This window comes from Nilaparvata lugens, chromosome 3, assembly GCF_014356525.2.
Source record: "Nilaparvata lugens isolate BPH chromosome 3, ASM1435652v1, whole genome shotgun sequence".
Classification (NCBI taxonomy): Eukaryota; Metazoa; Arthropoda; class Insecta; order Hemiptera; family Delphacidae; genus Nilaparvata; species Nilaparvata lugens.
Window position 1 is genome coordinate 34,742,785 of NC_052506.1, and position 20,725 is coordinate 34,763,509.

A 20,725-nucleotide genomic window follows, 5' to 3' on the forward strand; every position below is an offset into this window, starting at 1 on the left:
TGAAATGCTATGTTACTAATAGAAAAATTATGCATTATCGTGCAAAAGTTGTAGAATAAAATGTAAAAAACTACACAAATGAAGGCTGATTGATAATCAATTCGAATTGTTAGATATGAAATTCTACTGACAGAAAACATTAATGCATGATCGTGCAATTACAACGACTAAAATAAAATGTAAAACGCTACACAGAATAAATTTAATGCTATTGTATGAAATGAGGAATTAAATTAGATCAATAATGGTAAAATTAATGCATGATCGTGCTATTATAACAACTAAAATAAAATGTAAAAAGCTACATAAAAAATACTTCTGTATGAAATGAGGAATTAAATACAAGTTATAATGGCAAAATTTATGCATGTTCGTGCAATTACAACTGTATTTAAAAATGCATAATAAAGTTGGATATAAAATTAATTTTGAGTATAGTTGTAAACACAATATTTTGCAAATAATAGAAGAGAATGAATCGTGCAGTTACATTGATAAGACGCTTAATAAATTAGTGAGATGAAGCTAGTGAGTAGCTAATGAGAAGGAGAGAGAGAATAATAGAATACCTCGACTGGTGTGATGCCCTTGCCACAGGCGGCGCACTTTGGCGCAAACATTCTGCAAACAGACCATCCACCACGTTAATCACCAATATAAACACTCTAATCATACATCTACCATGCAACACTAGCTACCATCTACATCCAAGCTTTTCAAAAAATGTTAGGCACTATAGTTTTATTTCTGCCGGTGAAGCCCACTCAAGTGTGTGACTTGAGGGATGATACAAAATGCCGAAAGGGATGGAATAGAAACTTTTTTTATTTCTGCCGATAATGCCCACTCAAGTGTGTGACTTGAAGGATGATTAAATATGGAAAACAAACTACTTTGTTGAATACAATGCGAAACCTTCAAAATTCAAAACATAAGTAAATTTCTAATATCTATGTGGAATGATATTGATAGTTCAAAATTGATTTACATCAATCTCTAAGAGAATCTTCTTCATAGTGCTTCTTTTAACGCATACTGCTGGGGGTGCAGTACCGTATAGGAGGGGTGTCCAGGGGAAATCCAGAAAGTCGAATTCTAAGCCATCATGGATAATCTCTTTCTACACATCATTACAAAGAGATTAATACCATTCCCAAGTCTGTACCTTTAAGCAGTCATGAGTTACACGGTTTTCTAATTGTTGGGATTGGCATTTGGTGGAAAAAGCGTATTTTTAGCTGCATACAGTACTTTTCTATCTTTTTCCCATAACGCTCCAGCCGTGGAATATGGACCTACAGCCTCCAACCAAATGTCATTTTGAAGCTTTGGAAATATAATAAAAGACTGTACCAATAAGACTAATTTATGTCTACTGCGAATACATTTACAGGGTGGAAAGTAGAATATTGTCCCCGAAAAATGTATGTTTCAAGTTTTTGAAGTTGAATAAATCATGAAAAGAGTGGTCGAAATGAGTCGATTCTCTCAAACATCATAGTTTGGTTAATTCTGAACACTTTGCTGGTAAAACCAATCCTATATCTCTCACAATAACTAAATGGCAAGCGATATAAAAATGTCTGTCAATAATGACCGCCATTTTGAATATTTCAAAGATGTCGAATATTTTCGTTGTTTCCATCATCAATATTCTTCTTCAGCTTGTTGAAACGAAGAGATTGAGACCATTTGCAAGTCTCTATCTTGAAGTAGTCATGAAAAACTAGATTTTATAGTTCTAGCTTGTTACCTCATGCATATGGAAAAACGCACCAGAAACCGTGCAGGGTTTTCTTTGGAGGGCGCTGGAGAACTCATTTCTTGACGTACAGCGTATGAAGATATATCGTTCCAAAGTTTAAAAAACGCTCTAAGTTTCATAGATTCAAAATTTCTCGGGCTAATTCGAATTAGCATGCTCTTCAAACTATTTTGTAACAAATATTTTGTGAAAATACTTTTAGATTTTTTTGTAGGCCTATTCAAAGCAACACCTAACCTTTTGAAACATGAATGAATAAACATTTCATTTTACGTTATGCTATTATTGATCATTGATCCTAACCAGCGATTTTGGAATAAAAATTTTAGTAGGCTATTGAGTTGTAAAACGTATTTGTTTTGGAAAAACTGGAGTAATAATAATTTATTAATGTTATATTTTTATTAGTAATATGCTGAATATAACATTGATTTATAACATTCACATCGTAAGACGAAATTCTAAGGAAATCCTTGTATTATTTTTCTTGACAATTTTTAGGTTATGTGACAGTCGTGAAATAAGGTTAATTTTTATGCATAATTTTGATAAAACTTTATCCCAAAATAGACTTGCAAACTATGAATTATGAATTTAGATGTACTAATTCAAATAATTCAGGTATTCCAAGACATCTATTTGGCTATTCATCTACTCCAAAACAATAAGATGTGTTTGGTCAGTTCAAGTCTAATTTAAAACCTACCTCAGTCGATGGTTTAAAATGTTTTAAGATCTGGACTTGACGATTTTTGATAAATCCTTGACTCGGAAAGAGGCGAGAATCTAATTCAAGTCCTGAACTTATAAGCCCTTTACTCCAGAGTCTAACGTGATCTCTAAACTCCAGGGTCTATTCAAGTCCTCGACTACGTTAACGCTCTGACTTGGAAAGCCAATTTTCTGACTCCAGAGTTTAAAGCCAGTTAAAGTCTAGAACTTAGCTAAATCCCGAGCTCGGAAACTGGCCCTTAGAGTATGTTTGTACTTGTCCATGTGAATTCACATGGTTCAATATGATTTGCCTCAAGCTGGATTCTCACATACCAGTATCAGATACCATGTCTGGATCAGTGAGTTATTCATACTGGCACTATTCTCACTCAACCCTAATGAGCGAGTTTGAATAGTGCCATTAAAAGTAATAGAAATAATATTTTCACGGACTCTGATACTGATATGTAAGAATACAGTTCTATACTTCCTCCTCGTCTTCGGACGTAATCCTGACAAAAGGTCAGGGGAATATAAAGGAGCAGATAGAATATAATTCAATGATTATTTCAACAGATGACGGTAAACTGATCAAAACTAAGGAAATAATAACTGGACTAGTGACGAAACATTTACCTGTGATAGTCGTTGACACAATATATTTTATTATCTACATCTACGGTGAAGGGGACGCCGTCCAGACATTCGTTACACATGCAGCACCGGAAGCAGCCTGGGTGATATGACTTGCCCATGGCTTGGAGGATCTGCAACACCAACAATACATCAATTATTGTCACTCAACACGGAAACAATTTAGTTTTATGAGTCGATTTGCTAGTTATCTAGATGATGATTTTTTCATGCGTTAAATTAACTTCCTCAATTGCAATTTTGCTTCACATTGATACATTTCTTCCAAGTCAATCATGATTACAAAACACAATTTTCGATTACATTCATGAAATCAGTTGACTTGAGCCAAAGCTTATGAGGGTTTGCAGCGATATAGTAACAATAATACTATCGGCGAATTCTCATCTAGTACTGAATTCCAATAATAATTTCAATCAATGGATTATTCAAACAATAGTAACGGAAAATAATGATAGACAGCTGAATTGAACATGAGATGTTCCAATTTCCAAGTATGACTTCAAATTGTTCCTAGTAGAATAGAATGAATTCAGACACAAGAGTAGAGCTTTGAAATTCGGACAAAACATTTTCATCATAATCTTTAACTGGAAAAGCAAATGAGTAGGTAGAATGATCAACATAACATAGAATATTAAATAATATTAAATATGCTTGGTTTGTGACAATCGATATTTACCATTTCCATGATAAGGTGGCCACAGATAGCACACTTCTCAGCCGTCTGCTGGAACCCTGAATACTGCAACAAAAAAGTTAAAAATTACATTAACGATGTTGATGTTGACAAGTTTGCATTTCAGATTGATTGAGATTTTTCTTCTTGTTCCCAGAATGAACACAGCTTTTGGTCAGAGATCTGTACAATATTTAGGTCCTAGAATTTACAATAAAATTCCGCAGATCGCAAAGGACGAAATAAATATAAATAGATTTAAAAGAGCAGTACGGAATTGGTTATATGATACTGGCATTTACCAGACCGAGGAGCTCATTGTAAATAGGATATAGAATGAACTACTGTATTCTTTTTATTCTACCTTTAATAACTTACAAACCTTTATAACTAAAATTACTAATTAAATTTTTATACATGTTTTAGGAAAGAATATTATGATCACCCCGACACATATTATTATAGTAGGTTATCTATATAATAGCGTATGGCATTTCCTTATTCGTAAGTCCTTGTAATTTCGCACTGATTACAAGTGCACGTCCAAATTTAAAATGTACTGGATCGCCTGAGGGCTTGCCACAGTAAAGTCATTACTGTCACCCAGGTAGGCACGTCTGTCACATTCATAGACAATGTGTTTCATTGTCTGCAATGGAGCTCCACAATCGCATCCTGGAGAGTCTATAAAGCCCCATTTGAAAAGAGATGCTTTGCATCTACCGTGCAATGTTCGGATTCGGTTTAATGTGACCCATGCGTTTCGAGGAAGGTCAAATCCTGGTGGCCTGGTGCACTGTCTGAGAGCATCTGGAATTATAGGGGGTGCCTCCTCTCTCCATCAAACAAAAGTTCTCACTCTTGAGGCGCTCTGCCAGCTTTATTGTTGGCCTTCTGGATTTGAGGTTCCTCATATTCAGGTCTAGGATATCCTCATGAATTGGAAGCTGCTGGCTGGAGCATCCTGTTGTGCAGTCGCAGGAGGGCCTGACATCTGCGCAGATTGGGAGGTGGTATCCCACTAAGAACAGGTAGCCAGGGTACTGGTGTTGTTCTCAGGGCTCCAGTAATAATGCGCATTGCGTTGTTAAGTTGCACATCCAACAACTTAGTGTGGTAGCTGTTCATCCAGGATGAAGCACAATACTCGGCAGCAGAATACACCAGACCAAGGCTTGAGCACCTTAGAGTTGATGGAGATGAGCCCCATGTGGTGCCACATAATTTTTGTATTAAATTATTCCTCGTCTTCACCTTGGCCACCATGTTTTTAATGTGTTGATTGAAGGAGAGAGTCCTATCAAGGGTAACACCAAGGTATATAATTAGAACTAAGTTTAGTATTAGCAATTTTGTATTTATAATATAACAATTTATGTATATGTTTTGTCAATTAACTACTCTGGTTGCAATTCTTTGGCAATCAGAGAAATTATTATTAATAATTTTGTTATGAATAATTGATTTGTTTGTAAGATTTTTGGCATCATCAAAACGGAGTTTGTGTCAAAGAAAATTACTGGAATGGAAACACTTATACACACAATTTCATCAAATGTTCTTTCTTTTCTAATCTCAGCAATTCCTCTTACTATGTTACTCAAATTATGTAAACTGTAAACTAAAAATCTACTGAGCCAAGTACGTTCAAATTTGGCATGTTTGTTCAGTTGACCTTCTGGAGGCGTACTAAGAACGGATTTGAAAAATCCAAAGTTACGACCAAAATATGCGTTTTCTAAGCTTTTTCAAGAACTTATTGGCAAAAAATGTTCAAATTTGGTACATAGGCTCAGCTGAGGTGTAAAAAGTGTTGTATTAAGAGGGTTTTGAAACAAAGCCAAACATCTCCCAAAATCGGCGTTTTTCCTGCTTTTTTAAAGACTTTTTCAAGAACTAATTGACAGATAAAGTTCAGCTGGGGTCTAAAAATCTTGTCTTAATTAGACTTCATAATTAAGTCGAAGATACCCCTAAAATAGGCGGTTTATTTGCATTTTCCCAGCGTTCCTAAGCGTTCTTTCTCACATTTTTCAAGAACTAATTGAGAGAAAATTTTCAAAGTTGGTACAGAAGTTCAGCTAGGGTCTAAAAATTTTGTCTTGAGAGGACTTCAACATTACGATAAAGATACGCCCGATATAGGCGAAAAATCTGTATTTGACCATTTGATGGGAGAAAGCAAGCTCAAATAAAGGATGCGAGTGAAGCAAGTTTTTACCATTCGTTTTTTATATTTATTTCTTTAGCATTTATCATTAATTTCTTTAATTTAATTAGTGAGCTCTTCCAGTAAGGTCATTCCATTGGCAAACATTTATTTATACTTTGTATTTTCTACATCTATTATTCTTTTTATTTTTGTTGAAATATAAAAGCATTGAGAAATAGAGATATTTATTTTAAAACTCATACATAGCCTAATAGCATTATTAACTTTACTTTTTAGCATTATTTCGATGACTTACGTCTCCTAGCATGATAATACATCATCGCCAACTTTATTATTAAAAGGAATAGTTAAAAAAACTCCTGGCATTGTTACCAAAGTTCAATTTTTCAAGATATATTCGAATAATTCTTGAAACATGATGGTACATTATCGCAGTATTTTAATTGTCATTATACCATAGAGGAATGATAGCACAATAAGTTATCCCATGGCATAGGGCGTCTATGTTCCAATTTTCAACGTTAACTCAAGTCAATCGTTCTAGTGACGCTGGTGGTAGTCTCTCATACTGTGCCGTTCTTGCACTCTCACCCGGTCAAAACAGCTATAAATAATAGACAGTAGTCGGCTTGAGATAACAAAAATCTGCTTGAAATTTGGAACATAAACGACCTATGCCATGGTATATATTCGTATGCCTATTTTCTCTATTGGAATACTTTCAAAAAACTCCATGAATGGAGGTCAGAAAAAGCATGTAAGAATAGTAAAAAACCTTCACCATGTCACAATGCATGATAAAGTATCACCAAATTTGAATCATGTTATTATAAACAAGAAATAGTAAAACTAATATCCAAACATGGTAAGACAGCTTCATGATAACACATAGCCTAACTATTCTATTACAAGGAATAGTTTAGAAAAAAGGTTTGGAAAGATGATAACATGAGCAACTGGAGCTACCTAACTATTTTCTTACAAGGAATAGTAGGTTCAGAAAAAAGGTTTGTAAACATGATAGCATGAACAAGTGGAATGCTACTGACCAGATAGTCCTCCTCGCAATAGACTCTGCCGTGCACGTTGTAGAAGGCCTTGCCCCTGAGCGCCCGGCCACACGAGCAGCAGATGAAGCAGTTGGTGTGGTAGAGGTTGCCCATCGCCTGACACGCCTGTCCTGCGCCTGTCACCTTCTCTCCACACGTGTGGCAAATGCCTACACAACATAACCACAACAACATGCATTACTACACATACACCATTCACTACAATCCAAAGCTTCTTCCTTGTAAATTCAAATTTAAAATGTAAATGTAATTTCTTCAACTTCCTTAAATTGAAATTAAAATTTATAAAAGTAAATTTGAATGACTTTTGTTGGTGGGGAGTCACTTGCGGAAAGGTCCCACCTCACCTGAATATATCGTTTAAGCCGTCAAATTCATTTCCACAAAGCATTACAATAAATAAACAAATTATATAATAAATAAACATTGATTTTACAATTTATACAAGTTTCTTAATACTGAAAAATAATAAACTAAATGAACCAATTATTTTTTCAATAATCTGGCTTTTTTAATTGACATTCAAATTATTAAATACATCTTAAAACCAAACCCTAGTGGAAATCTACTAAACCCTAGTCAGATCTACAAATGCTAAAAATCCCTGCTTCAAATAAGATTGTGAACAACTTAGGCAAGACACACACCAGTTAGTCTAGACAAGACAAGACAAGACATGATCATGCACGTTTAGTCACAATAGTTCACATTGTTGCTTTTGACGCAACTCACACTGATTAGTCATTGCAATTAGACATGTCTTCATAAGCAACTATGTGAAGTATTGTGACTGAACGTGTCTGATCATGTCTTGTCTTGACTAACTGGTGTGTGCCTTGCCTTACAGTGCACTGATGTACAAGAGGCATATATTGCATTTTTAGTGTATTATGCAAGATTAAAAAAATATTCGTTCAAAGTATTCTTTGAAACCCTATAATGATGATCGTAAGATTTTAGCAATCTAAATACATTATCAACTGTTTTTTTGGATATTTTTTTAAAATGGTAGGCTATTTTAATTATTTCACCGGTTACTAGTATTAGACGTATATAACTTATCTCACAATATAATAATAATATTATATAAAAGTATTATAATAGTGACAAGGGCCGTGTGAGATAAGTACATCATGTAGCAACTAATACAATAAATCAAGTTTAACAGTTAACATCCGAGGTAAATCGTTGAGCCACATCCATACATGAAAAATAATTATTATTGAAATCATAAAATTATACCATTTGATACTGCGGTTGACAAGAGATATGAGGGCCAGATTGTAGCATATGGAAGGATATAAAGAGATTGCAGTATAAGTCAAGGGCTGCATTGTTCTCTGAGTGGCGCAACATTTGAAGGGCCAATTACAATTCTGAAGATCACTTCACACCCTTGACTCCTCGAATCTATCATCCTAAAAAACATGACTTGGCAATTTTGATTGTATTAAAACGTCAAAAGGATGGCCAGCTAAGGTGTCTATGAAAAATGAGATATTTAAAAATATATAAATCCCATCATAACACGGCATCTTAGATAATGAACACTTAATTCGTTTTATGAGACAATACATTATATTGTCTACCTCAACATTGACAAATATTCTAATTTATGCTGAAGACATCTTTGAAATATTGAAAACACCGAAAAGCAAGATTTTGTGATCGAAACATTTCAATATGAATGTTGTTCTACTAGTTGAAGTGACAAAATAAATAACAATATTGATGTGTAAAAGCTATAATATTGTACAGTGGCTTCGGACTGGAGAGCGCTAAAATCATTAATATTCAAGTCAGACGAGAGAATAGAGCATGAAATATGCATCTACGCACAGTATTAGCATATTTCCATTACTTGAATATTGCAATTGAGACTACATTTTTAGAATATTCAAAGTAATGCTTCTCTCCAAAAATATATCGATAAAATATATTCACGTAGAAATCTTCAATGATGTAAGCAATAGCACAGAAGATGGAACACTATGTTCTTTCCTTTGTCGCAATAATCCAGAACTCTTTCATATTTCCAAAAGTATTACAAATAATGATTAAAGTAAGTAAAAATTAATAAATACGAGTATGTCAAAATAATTTCTGCGGTTTAAACCAATATTGTGCCAAAAAGACGGATGTAAACAATATTATCAACTGATATCAAGTGTGAAACTATAGTTTTAATTAAAAACTATCAATACTGATTACTCACAACTAGCTAGAGGGATGACAGAGGCTGGGGGTAAGGGGGCGCCAGGCTCACTGGACATCAGGGCTGCAGTCATCAGCTGCCTGTGGGGGTGAGGATGGGGGAAAGGGTGGGCGGTCGGCATTGAGCACACTACACCACTCTTATCACTAACTTCTTTTTTCAAGTTGCGTTAGTGCTGCTGCTATTGTAATTCACTCACACCTGTTTGGCCCCGTTACACAATACAAGCACAAGCACAAATTGTCGCCCACAGTTTTTCATTCGCTGACGCACTCGCACGCGTCGACTACACCAGCGCACAACATACGTTCAACTGTAGTCTACTGATAAGCATCTCTTGACTAAACGCACACATTATCTTTGAACGGAACACATCGTCTAATCTTTAATGAGTACCTATTGAGTGAATACGGAATATCACATTCCAAAATTATGCAAATAGCAGTGTTACAAAATTATTGCTATTATCAAATTTTACTACTGGAATGAATTGCTTTGAGGCTGCATAATGAGGAATCTCAGTTTACTATCAAACAGAGTATTACATACTGATTTCCTGATTTTTTTAGGTTGAATCCCACCTTGGGCAAGAAAGATGGCCAGGGAATCAGACTCTATCTTCAAGACTACTGTATTTGAATTATATTCAAAGTAAGTAACAATTAGTTAAGCTTAAAGAATGTTTGACCAATACGTTACTTCAAAAAATTAGCTACAGTTATACAATTTTCCATGCTACATTCCAATGAATTGATACATTTGAATCGATATAACACTCGAGTAGTCAAAACTATTCATATCAAAGCCAAGAAAACTAAGTGATGCTCTATCCTCGATTCTAAATGTTAAATTGTCTCGGAACTGGGGAAGTAGCTTGAATTCGCTGAAAATATATAAGAATCAAAGCATTTATGTTACTGAAACCTACAGTATTCTCTTTAAATTGCTTCCACTGTATTTTACATTAGTTCCAAATTTATACCATAATTTGAATAATCTAGTAGTAGAATCACTTCCATACTCCCCATGTTCAGAATTTATAACATAATTTGAATAATCCAGAAATTATTGCATTTCCAAATTCCATGACATTAAGAAGTTTGCGTCGGGATCAAGCGTGAATGAGAACAGTTTGGATGGAATTTGTAGATGCATCAATTTGAATAACGAGACATCTCTTACGGGCAGAAAGAACGAGTGAGATTCACAATACACTGTCAGCATTCCTTGTGAATAGCAGCAATGCTTCCCATGCATCTAATGCTGACAGTTTGTTGGACGAATAAAGGTGATATGAGGAAGTGGAATGATTTGAGCAGAGCGCATAGCACTTGAAATGCCACCACGCTAACGAGCGACCAGATCCATGTTGAGTAAAACACGAGACACATTTATAAATAAACACGACAGAAACAACAGCGTTCTAGCCAAAAAGAAAATACGGTCTATAGGAAATAATGTTCTCCCTCGACTTTGTCCCGTCCCGAACCCATCAACCCAACAAGCAAGTTTACATTGTAGACTTTGATGGCGAGGAGCGAGTCAACCAGATACAAGAGACACGTCAAAATAAATAAAACAGGCATCTTTTAGAAGTGTTCCAAAGTTATAAATCATCTAGATTGGATGATTCCTTTCTATAATGGCTAGAAGGGAATTTTCTTTGAACTAATTAACAACTATAAAAAGAAGCTAATATTGTGAGCCTCCTTGGAAAATGTTAGTGAAACTATTTATTTCAAGGTCAAAATGAATCAAGAATGAAAGTAAAAATGCACGTTGAACATTCATATTATTTTAAGGATGAATTATACTATACCATTAAAAGTAAATTATAGTAGAAATCTACCAAATTTTTTATCTGTACGATGAAGCAATACTATAAATATTTATAATCCGAAATAAATAAGGCAACATATTATTTTGTTTCAGAAACACTACGACGTTTTTCTATTTTGATAAGAATCTCAATATCAAGAAAATTATAAGAAGACTTCTTAAATGACATCAAAAATAAAAATGATGAGCTTAGACAATGGATATCATTGTTAACTTCGAGATATATACACCCCTAAAACCTGATTGGAAACAGAGATGAACAAAAAATCGAAACTAATTAATTAATGTAATGAATTTTTCTAAGAGATAATATTTACTCAGAACTTCGCAGAACACAAAATACAACCTCACTATCATTCACCGAGCTTCACTTTGCTCTCACCTCGCATTGGACTAATAGAATTTTAATCAACTTTATCGAGTTGCTTTAGAAAAAGGGGAGGTCTCTTTGAGGTATGATAAAAGCAGATGAATTGCATTTCTGAGCATCGGCTTGAAATTAATGTAACAGCATCAACATCATCAGAAGCAGTAGAAGTCACGCAAGTAGGTGGTAGACAGGCAGGCAAGATTCACTTCAAATTGTCAGCATGTACTGAATATGTTAACTATAGTATAATAGTAGCAGCAGAAAGCTACCTACGAATTTCCTTATTCCAAAATGAAAACAAACAGCTGGAAACGACATGGTTCCAATTATTGCAGTTGGATGCGAATTTAGAAAATTCCAAACGTGTGTTGGAGAGATACACGAGATACTCGAGTTTCTACGTCTACCTACATTTTAAACGCCTGTGTAAAACACACGGTCATGAGCAATTGCAAGGGTTGGCCAGTGACAAGTGGGCGAAGCAAGAAGTAACTCCTACCCACTGCCAAATGCCAATTGATCTGTTCCACCAGCTATTTTGACACCATTACAATAAATTAACATTATTTGACTTCAGAAAATGATCGATTATAACAAGAGTTGATGCAAAATTTTTCAAAAACGGTTTTGGATAGAAAGCTTTTAAAAAAAATTTAAACATCAATAGTTGATAGATTTTCAAATAGCCAAGATGTTTTTTTTTGAAACTGCTACTGATGTCTATATAAAAAGCTCTAGGTTTTATTGATTATCTAAATCCTCCACTACACCTACTTGTGGTTTATAATCTCAAAATTAGGTGACACCTAGCCCTTAGCTAGCGGAAGATTGAGGACACTCTAATATATGTAGTTGAATCACAAATCATTCTGTAAAATTACATCCCCGAATTTTTTACTACTAAAACGAAATTATGTAAAAATGAATGGTTTCCTAGAAAACATCACTTCACAGAGGTCTACTCATTTTAATCGTACTATAGATATGCTATAATGCATGAGACTATAAAATATTAATAGATTTATGTGATTTAAATGTTCTTTTAAGAGGAACTGTTTCTTGATTATTCAAAGTAAATTTAATAGATGGATGAACAACTACCATGGCTAATTTTAATATTAGTACCTAGTCAACATTCATAATATTCCAACTGATGTCTAATACTCTGAGTATTCTGGGTGAACAAATGAATGGAGGATGCAATGAAATCATTTCATCACAAATTACACAATAAAATACATGGATTATAGAGTATGAGCAATCAAGACGATGGATTGAAAGAATACAATAATAACAGGGTAGAAAACTTTCAGCTCTCTAAGATTAAATAATCACAGTATTCTACTGAATACTATCTGTGAAGAGCGAGAACTTGAAAGAGGAGTTACCTTCCACAAGAGTTGGCACAAGAGATGGAGAAATATAATGTTGAAATGGAGTAAGCTAATAAAATGAAATGAATACATTCAGCCGAGCATATAAATAATAGTAATAGTGTATTTGAGAGCTTGAAACAAGGGAGACGCATGACAGTGGATTACAGCACACCAAGCATAGACAAAATACTAGCACCTATAAATTGTGAGCTCTAGTAAATCCCCCATGTGACCAACAGTAGGTTGGGATATAGAGAAAACCGTTGATTTATTTCCAGTGAATGGACGCTAGAGTAGATGAGCAACTGCGCCAACCAACCATGAAATACAGCAAAGGAAGTTCGTTTTCCTTGATAGAAGTATTCATAATAAATTATTGAAGCACCTCTAAGAGACTGAATTGATAACTTAATAAATCGTAGGATTCAGATAAATTGAAACTGAAGTCAATAATTAATGTCTGATTTGCCTCACTGCGTTGGCACAGTTGGATACGGCGCTATCAACCGAACACAGTCGTGGGTTCGAATCCCGTCAAGCGCATGGATTTCATGTCATGCCATTATCCCTTCTCATTACCAAGCGCAAGTAAATACTATGAATATATAAATAGTTAACTGGCAAAGTAGGATGATCCTCGATCATAATATATTACTTATTTTCATCTGTCTTAATTCAATATTATTATTCCAGAACATCAGAAAGATTATCATTGTTCCTAAAATCTATAATATTAATATAATATTTTAGAAATGGCTGATGAAAAATGACAATTTGACATCAACAGCACGTTATTCAATAAAGGAGCATTTGTAAACAGCTGTATCTTTACAGAGGGTCTTGGCACATGCAATGAAAAAATAAAGTATACGAATCTGAAATTTCTTCTAATATATCGAGATTTCTTCTAAATATATCAGTATTCAAACACTTTTAATTCATTGCAGAGACGATTTATAATGAAAATTTAATCCCGATTGCACGTCTATTACATTTAACCACCATGAAATGATGTAAAATGACGAAAGCAATGTCAGGAGAACCAATAAACGATTTGGACGACACTGAAATGACATAATTTTAAGGCGGTTCAACTTAGACGTACGTGTAACCGAGCCAGAGAGATAACTGGAATAAATAATCTTTTATTGCCCATTTCTTAGTTCCATTTAATTGTGTCCACCAAGTGTGTATTCATCATAGGGACTACTTGTTGCTATTACAAGGTGACGATCCATTAACATTTGGCAAAGTGGTTGTTCAGACAAATAATGCAGATTTAAAAATATTCGCAGATGAGTAGGGCAAATGGTGGTCGTTTAGTCGCGTGTTGAAGTGTATTTTGGCCGATTTCTTTGTGTCAGCCGGCGCTGCTGTGGTCAGTGCCAAAAATGCCGTCTCAACAGGGCCATAAGCACTGCTCGAGTTTATGATTGCCAAAGAATTCGTTTTCTCACAGATAAGGCCGATTTATTCTAACCGTATCACTTTGAATGGACAATTGAAGACAATATGCAACTATCAATTTGTACCAAGAATAGTTGAAAATTTCTTGAATGAATAATTATTTTTCTAGATTAAATTGTGATTTCCTATCTACAATCAATATCACGAGTAATCCAATACTAATTTAGGTTAATTGACTTATGGATCAACTTTGTAACTTGAATTCTACCAAGCAATTCTGATTCGACCTGAATTTTTAATTCTCTTAGGAAATTATCAATCAATTTATTACCGTATCGACATTACTACTGTATCAAATCAGTAATGATACTACCACTTATCATTTTTATTAAAACAATTTAACATTATTTTCTAACATTGAATTAACAATGTTAAATTCTTATTATTATTTAATCATTCTTACCATGTGGTCAGTATATTAAACCTTGAGCCTTTCTTTCACTAAACAATCTTTTCTTTGTACATAGGTTTTCTTAGGATCGTGAAAATGAAAACAAATATGAATGTAGGTAATATTGTGGCAAAAATTAATGGCTCAAATACTACTTGTATGTGTCTACCAATGCTGGTGTATGAGAAACTTGTAGAGCACACATAATCAACTATCTAGACAATATGAACTTTTTATTTAGTATCAAAATAAATATGTACAGAGCAAAAAAAGGAAGCAACTTCGATTATAGTACAACTAGATAAATTGCTACGAGTTTATAAGACTAAACCACCATGTCGTAACAGTGATGAAATTCGTATTGTATTTCATAATTGTATGGTAGGTACTATTCTCATCACCGGAATAATGAAGTTTCAAAATCTTCAGATTACAACTCTACTGAGTTTTTTTCAATAGTAATGTGTAACGTCTAGATACACGTTTGTGAGTTTAGGTATCAACATCAAAATATAATTGATTGATTCAAGATGTAAATCACGTCATGAAACTTGTGCTCGACACAATAATATTAGATAAATTGGGCAAATAAAACTGTGAAGTTTGATATTCCATGTCTTTGACATTGAATTGATTGTTCTCATGAAATGGGACTAAAAATAATTGGAAATTGACTACCATAAAATTGCTCTGTAATTCTAATTCTATCTTCATGGAAATATGACTAATTCATATTCCTCGAATAACATTTAGCCACCAGACTTGTCTAGAAATTACACATCGCTGATATGACTTCAAACATGACATCATGATCCAGGATGGTGTTACTACTGTACTAATCGGCTTCAATTGGCGTAAAACAAGCATGTGCAAGTTATACAATGCAAATTAACGGGATTAAAAGTGCACTCACTATACATGCAATTATTACTGATCACTCATTTTGTATATTGTAACTATAGCAGTATACATATTTTCAGTGAGCAACTGGTACCAGTTTTTATAAAATAGTAATGCTATATTACTAAAATCAATCAAATGAGCATAAGAGGAGATTTTGTATATCATTGTTGGAAATAGCAATTTTCAAGATAATCATCATGTTCAAGAGTTTGCAGGAGATCTTTATCTTTGTAGGAGATAATAATTTAAAAATCATAATTTTTGAATGAAGGAAATATTTGTAAATCTGGCTGTTTAATGATGTAGTACTAGCGTTCCAGAAATCAACCACACCTTGTTGTCTTTTCAATGTGACGGTTTATTCAATTAACTTAGCCCACACAAATCGCAGATGTTATAGTTATACATCTTGAATTGAGAAAAAAGAGGTACAAAGGAATGACCTCGTTTCCAGTCAGCATTGCTAAGTTCAGCTACATGACCGAGGAATTTTGAAATCATATTCTGTCACAACTAGATCTCAAAAAAAAAAAAAACATTTCAAAGTAGAATAATACTGTAGTGAGATTCACAGTGATTACTCAGTTGTTTGTTTAGAGCATTATATAGGTATTTCTCAGTATAAGTAGATTTTGATGGAAATCCATGCAGTAATTGTTTTTGGGGTACCATTTTTTGGACCTGTGCCGACATATGAGAAAATATATTTCAGAAAAGTAGTGAATTGGACCTATGATCATTTGAAGATCGAAATTTACTTGAAAATCTTGAGTTGTAAGATGAAGAAGAGCTTCAAAATGTGGTAGTAAAATCTACCTTTCAATAAGAATGCTATTTCAAAGTCTCCATTGAAACCAAATGAATATTGATATTCAATGCTTTGAGTTGAATGGGACTTGATTTAGTTCAAATCGATTCCTAGAATGTCATGTTGATTTTGACATTGGTAAATTCTCTTATATAATAATGATACTGGTAATCAGGTATGTTGGACATGTATTGTAATTTATATTAGGTAAAGGTATTGAAATTCTACTTCAAACACCAAATAGTCACATCACACAATGCTATACAAATAATACATCCTATTTAACGAATAATAATAATGCTGGAAAGATGGGTTATCACTAATCACGCTAATCTTAATTTACGTTTTTTGTCCAACTTTGCTAAACTAACTAGACTTTACAAAGCTTGATCTAATAACAAGGTATTTCAAGCACTTAATATAACTGATAGACGAGAAATAAACGCTCAAGAACATCGATGTGTCTCTGAAGGTATGTCTATTCATACCTCACCACTCCTAGTCGGTTTATTGCTTGAGAGCTGGACGAGGAACGATAAAGCTACTAATTTTAGTGATAGAGAGAGGGGGGGTTTCCTTAATCGAAGCCGTATGGACCAATGAACGAATTCAGAAAAACATGTATCTATGTAACGAAGGCAGCTGATGAGGTCATGAACCCCAGGAGTTGAGGCCATTAGAAGGAATCTCCAGCAAATTGGAATTCATAGTCGTCTCCCTTTGGGCGAGGTCCCTGCGTTGATGCTGTGATGCTGCTGCGTGATGCAGATGAGATTACAAATTGCTAGGGACATGATAACGTCAACACAAAAAGATAGAAAAGAAATATAGGTGGGTGTGTTGAGTTTAAAAGCGGCAAAAGAAGACGACCAGGGGCTAACTAACTGATGCACGCCTACTTGATGCTATGACAACCTACTTAATTCAAATTTAAAGCAACAACATGGTCCATCCACCTTGCGTATTAAAAAAATACCTAGTCTTATCTGCACGGCCACTCCACATCGTACGCTCAAATTCCAAAACATTGCACCAATAACTCAAATTAAACACAGTGCTACAGACCTTCTAAAGGTATACAGTTATTGCTTCAACTAAGGACCTAGAATGAAAGGGCTTGATTCAATTAATACACAGTTACAATTTATATGGAAATTGGGAATAGAATATCAGAAATTATATTACTGATTAGATGATTTATATATCAGAGATAGTTATCATTGATTAAATTAATGATAAGATTATCTTTAAATTTGATTGATAATCGACCAGACATCTGAGTATATGATAATTGAACTAAAAATAAACCTACGATACATAATAATAGTCCTAAATTTTTTTTAATAATCTTCAACACTATCCAATAAAACTTACTATACTTGATTAACTTATAATAAAAGTTGAAGCATCAACGTCACTAGATGTTCTACTATACAACCAATAATGCATACAAGAAAATTGATACAACATCTTGGAATAATTGGAGATAATACAAGAAGCATTGATGATTTATTTCATTGGATTACGTGATAAGGTCCTCTATCTAATTTTATTCAGGAACATACATTGATGTAACTAAATAAATTTTAGAACTGTGTTTAGCTGCTAGACAGTAGACATATGGTGCATGCTATTGCTATACATATTATACTATCTGATCGTATGGTGGTGTACACAATTACCAATTCCAATATTCAAATGTATCAATTACACTGATATGATAACAGAGCATCGAAGCCGATAATGGCTCACTATCAAATAGCTTGATGCAACGCAGCCATTTGCTTACTAACTGATAAGGGCGTGATTTCAGCATTTCATCTAGAAGAGTGTAACAGAAACCTGTCAATAATTTCATACCATATGCATAATGCATTACGCCTCTGCCTTTTCCATGAAATCAAGTTGTAGAACAACTCATAACAGTGTTCTCTGCTATGAAAGGACTACTGGAAAATGATAATGCCAAACCCAAACAAGACTGGTGTATAGATTTCGTAGACAAGAAGCTCGAGAAGACAAGTATCTCATTACCAAGAATAGACTCTGCGGCTTTTGGTAGGGAAATTCAACTTGTTACGAAAATACTTTGTAAAATTATTCCCAGCTTTAAAGAGATGACATTGTAGACTGTAGAGGAACAAACCGAACCATTCCCTCCCCCTGCAAGTATCACTTCAAATGTTCTATATTATTTTAAATTCAACAAAGTTTTATACTAAACCTTTCAATCATTTTAATTAAAAATGAATAAATGCCACATCAACTTCAACACAGGAAATTATTAGAAATTCTACACATTTTTATTATTCAATTTCCAATAAATAAAATTCACAAAAATAACATTTCTATTACAAATTCACTATCATCCATCCCATCTATGCACTAACCGAGAGCTCATGTGGGCATCATCCTAAAAAAAACCTACACAGTTGCCAATATAGCACGGCTTGTACTTGTATAAGTACAATGGTATATAACCTATGCAACATGTTGGTCTTCGACCTTTTTGTTTCATCGAGGAATCCTATTCGAGGCTGGGGAAGTTTCCAGATTAGTTTGGCGGCGGCCGGTGAACATAAATAAGCAAGTTGAAAAGGCTACGCGTAGCACCAGTGCCGAGAATATGTTCTGCCCATTTCCATCTCAGATAGAGATAGACACAGCTTATGTGGCTACGGATAGAAAAACTTGAGAATTGTTTACTACCATGCCCAAGTACACTGACTTTACGATCGCAACGTGAAAATAGTAGGGCGTCGTAAAGTCGTTCAATAACCTACACTTCGGCCTACAATAATTCTCTTCTGCACAACTAAACCTAAGAGAGCCTCCCCCCTGGCAATTGTAGGTAATAGATCTTTGCGGTTTCCGACAATATAAATCAATGGGTTATTATTGAAAACAATAAACAAAAACAGTGGGAAATCGATTTTCAATGCTAGCCAAGATCAGGTTCAAGCGTTGTGAAGTAATCTTCTACATATTTACTTTATAAAGAATGAAGCATTCATGGAAAAGAGGAAGGGGAAGAAACAATATTGGAATTGATGGGATTAAAAAAATTCGGCAAAATAATTGAAAAGTCAACAGCAATCTTAAACTATAATATTAGCATATTCAATTTCATAAATTTAGGATAACTGCTCTAATTGAAGAAAGTAGAAAACACTTATCATTCAGAAAGAATTCATTTCAATGAAGAAATCTATCAACAGTTTTGGACAATAATATATTAACAAAACGTTCATCCCTTGACAAGCCATAGAAAAATGTCAATAGGTATCATTAGGAAAGACCTCTCTCAAGGAAAAATTCCAGAGCAGGTATTTCCTGACGGTATGGCACTGCGGATAATCGATTGAATATTTTGACGTTCAAAAACTCATTTGAATTTCAATCAGGATTGGTTCTATATTCAGGAGTCAACCATAGTTCGAATTTTTTTGTCCCTAGCTAAAATTGTATGTGAAATACAGGAATATTATTGCACGATTACGTTGATCAACGAGTTATAGGATTTATGCCCTATGCAGATTCTAGCATTATGTTATATTCGAATAAATATATATATATTATATAACATTCATAGAAATTCGTAAACTGTCTCTTACCAATCATATTTCAAATGTATACTCAACTTGTAATCAAGTACACTAGTAAAATTACTAGTGTACTTGATTACAAATAGTAATTTATGTTGAATACAACATCTTATTCGTTTAAAAAATGGCATCAAATGTTTCGAGAACATTTTTTTTAGGCTAATTTTTTGTTGACATTTCCAAGTGTCAATAATTACAAATCAATATACAAAAAATATTATGGCAGGAACATATCCAGGTGTGGACATTCCAAAACATAATAAAATAAGACACGAGCATAGAGCATCAAAAATTAGATTAGACAACTATGTATTCACATTAATTCTTTTTGCATAACACTAACGAATCGGAATAAAATAGATCCAAAAATTGTCCAATATTACATCCTTGAGAGGGTTTGATGACTTGATTCGAACATCAAAACTTTAAATAATTAAACTTTAAAAATAAGGGAACAGGAATTCTTTAAAATCGATAATGAATTTCCATTAATGATGAGCGGGATTCACCTATTTATGTAAGACTACTGAGAGAAATCCAATGCGCCAATGAATAATAATAATAATTTATTTATTTATGGAAAAGGCCAATGAATGATTAAATGTAAAGCTTCATATCCAGAACATATTCCAGAAGGAAGTTTCCAGTGATCATGGAGAAGTTTCATTAATTTATCTTACAAAATGAGAGGAACAT

The 20,725-nt window shown here is 33.9% G+C and overlaps 1 protein-coding gene across 2 annotated transcripts in view; it reads right to left on the reverse strand.

Moving 5' to 3' along the window:
- The window catches only part of LOC111050059 (LIM domain-containing protein jub), a 48,393-nt gene that overhangs the window by 6,926 nt on the left and 20,742 nt on the right, over nucleotides 1-20,725 (reverse strand). Inside the window, exons 3-6 of one of the 2 annotated variants that reach the window (XM_022336297.2) lie at nucleotides 7,035-7,204; nucleotides 3,816-3,878; nucleotides 3,116-3,246; nucleotides 570-621 (exon numbers count right to left, since the gene is read on the reverse strand). In XM_022336297.2, coding sequence (XP_022191989.2) covers nucleotides 570-621; nucleotides 3,116-3,246; nucleotides 3,816-3,878; nucleotides 7,035-7,204 — 416 coding nt within the window. The remainder of the gene's footprint in view (nucleotides 1-569; nucleotides 622-3,115; nucleotides 3,247-3,815; nucleotides 3,879-7,034; nucleotides 7,205-20,725) is intronic. The other variant, XR_005570748.1, reaches the window with a different exon arrangement.